The sequence below is a fragment of the Salminus brasiliensis genome, chromosome 2 (assembly GCF_030463535.1).
Source record: "Salminus brasiliensis chromosome 2, fSalBra1.hap2, whole genome shotgun sequence".
Taxonomy (NCBI): Eukaryota; Metazoa; Chordata; class Actinopteri; order Characiformes; family Bryconidae; genus Salminus; species Salminus brasiliensis.
Window position 1 is genome coordinate 1,897,085 of NC_132879.1, and position 1,484 is coordinate 1,898,568.

Consider the following 1,484-nt stretch of genomic DNA (forward strand, 5'->3'; position numbering starts at 1 on the left):
GGTTCATTCTAATGTTATATAGAGTTAATTCCTTTCCAGATGAATGGCTATCTGGGTCTAGGTGTGGTCAGTGATCGTGATGGTCAGCATGTCTGCTGTCTCAAACTCACATTAAGCTGCAGACAGGCCGTCCTAGGCCAGTGTCTGCTGTGGATTATTCCAGGTGATTTTCAGCAGGGCGGGTGCTAAAGGTGCTGGCTGGACTATAAAAGCCCCTCAGCCCCCCCAGGTCCTCTCTATGCCCCAGTGTCACACAGCTGTGAGACGCGAGCTTCTCGCCTGCACAGCACACCCATTGGGCTTCCAGAAAAACTTCTGAACCAGCACTAACTTCTGATCAGATCCGATCAGATCAATACTCTTCAATTCTCCTATTCTTCTGACCAGTCTTCCGCTTCCAGCAATGGGGAACTCTACCAGCTCCACCGTGGATGACCTGCAGGCTGTGGAAATGCACCTGTGGTACAAGAAGTTCATGACAGAGTGTCCATCAGGCCAGCTCACGCTGCACGAGTTCAAGCAGTTCTTCGGGCTGCGGGGTCTGGACCCGGAGGCCAACGCCTACATAGAACAGATGTTCCGAACTTTTGACATGAACAAGGTAAGTAAAGCCATACGCTACAAATACTGTGTATATATATCTCTTCTGATCCAAAGTATAAGTTATATTTAATGACATTTAAATAAGGACATATCTAATATTCCAGTAATAAAAATAATTATATACAGTGTGTATATATATATATATATTTATGCCTGTGGTGCAACATAGTATATTTAATAGCACTGACAAACAAAAATTATAATAATTTATATATATATATATATATATATATAGAGAGAGAGAGAGAGAGAGAGAGAGCAATTTCCTTATATCCAGAATATCTGAGCTGTAGAATATGATTTAGTATAGTATCCCATAACGTGAATCTGGCAGTTATTCTTTACATTGTATCAGAATTTGCTGATGAATGGATCAATAGAAATGCTCCAAAATGACCTGGAATTAAAATCTTTTTCATTGATTTCCATTTCCATTGATTTCCATTGCACATTTGCAGATTCAGAGTGTTTTGCATGACGGCAACAGTATGCACTAGCCTGTACGTCAATCTGTATGACTAAAGTTAGTTGTAGCCCTAGGAAGATTTATATTAAGATATATATATAAAGATTTATATCTATATATACATTATATATATATATATATATATATATAAATGATACAGAATAGATTTCGTCGCTCTCCCATTTTGGAGCATTTCTATTGGTCCATTCATCATTTACACCGTGTACAGAGCAGATAAATGGTTCAAAGGATGGAGAGCTTATATAAATGTATATATAAATATATGTATGGCAACACATGTCATGCCTTAGCAAACATATCTTATCTTTGATTCGAGCCCCTTACCACCACTTAAAATTTAAAAAAGGCATAAAGCAAACATCATAAAAAAAATTGATAAAGCAAAATAATTAGA

At 37.8% G+C, this 1,484-nt stretch overlaps 1 protein-coding gene across 1 annotated transcript in view; it reads left to right on the forward strand.

The window, feature by feature from the left end:
* Positions 1-332: 332 nt before the first annotated feature.
* The window catches only part of guca1aa (guanylate cyclase activator 1Aa), a 7,626-nt gene continuing 6,474 nt past the window's right edge, over positions 333-1,484 (forward strand). Inside the window, exon 1 of the mRNA XM_072673510.1 lies at positions 333-601. Within this exon, the coding sequence (XP_072529611.1) occupies positions 404-601 (198 nt within the window). The 5' untranslated portion in view covers positions 333-403. The remainder of the gene's footprint in view (positions 602-1,484) is intronic.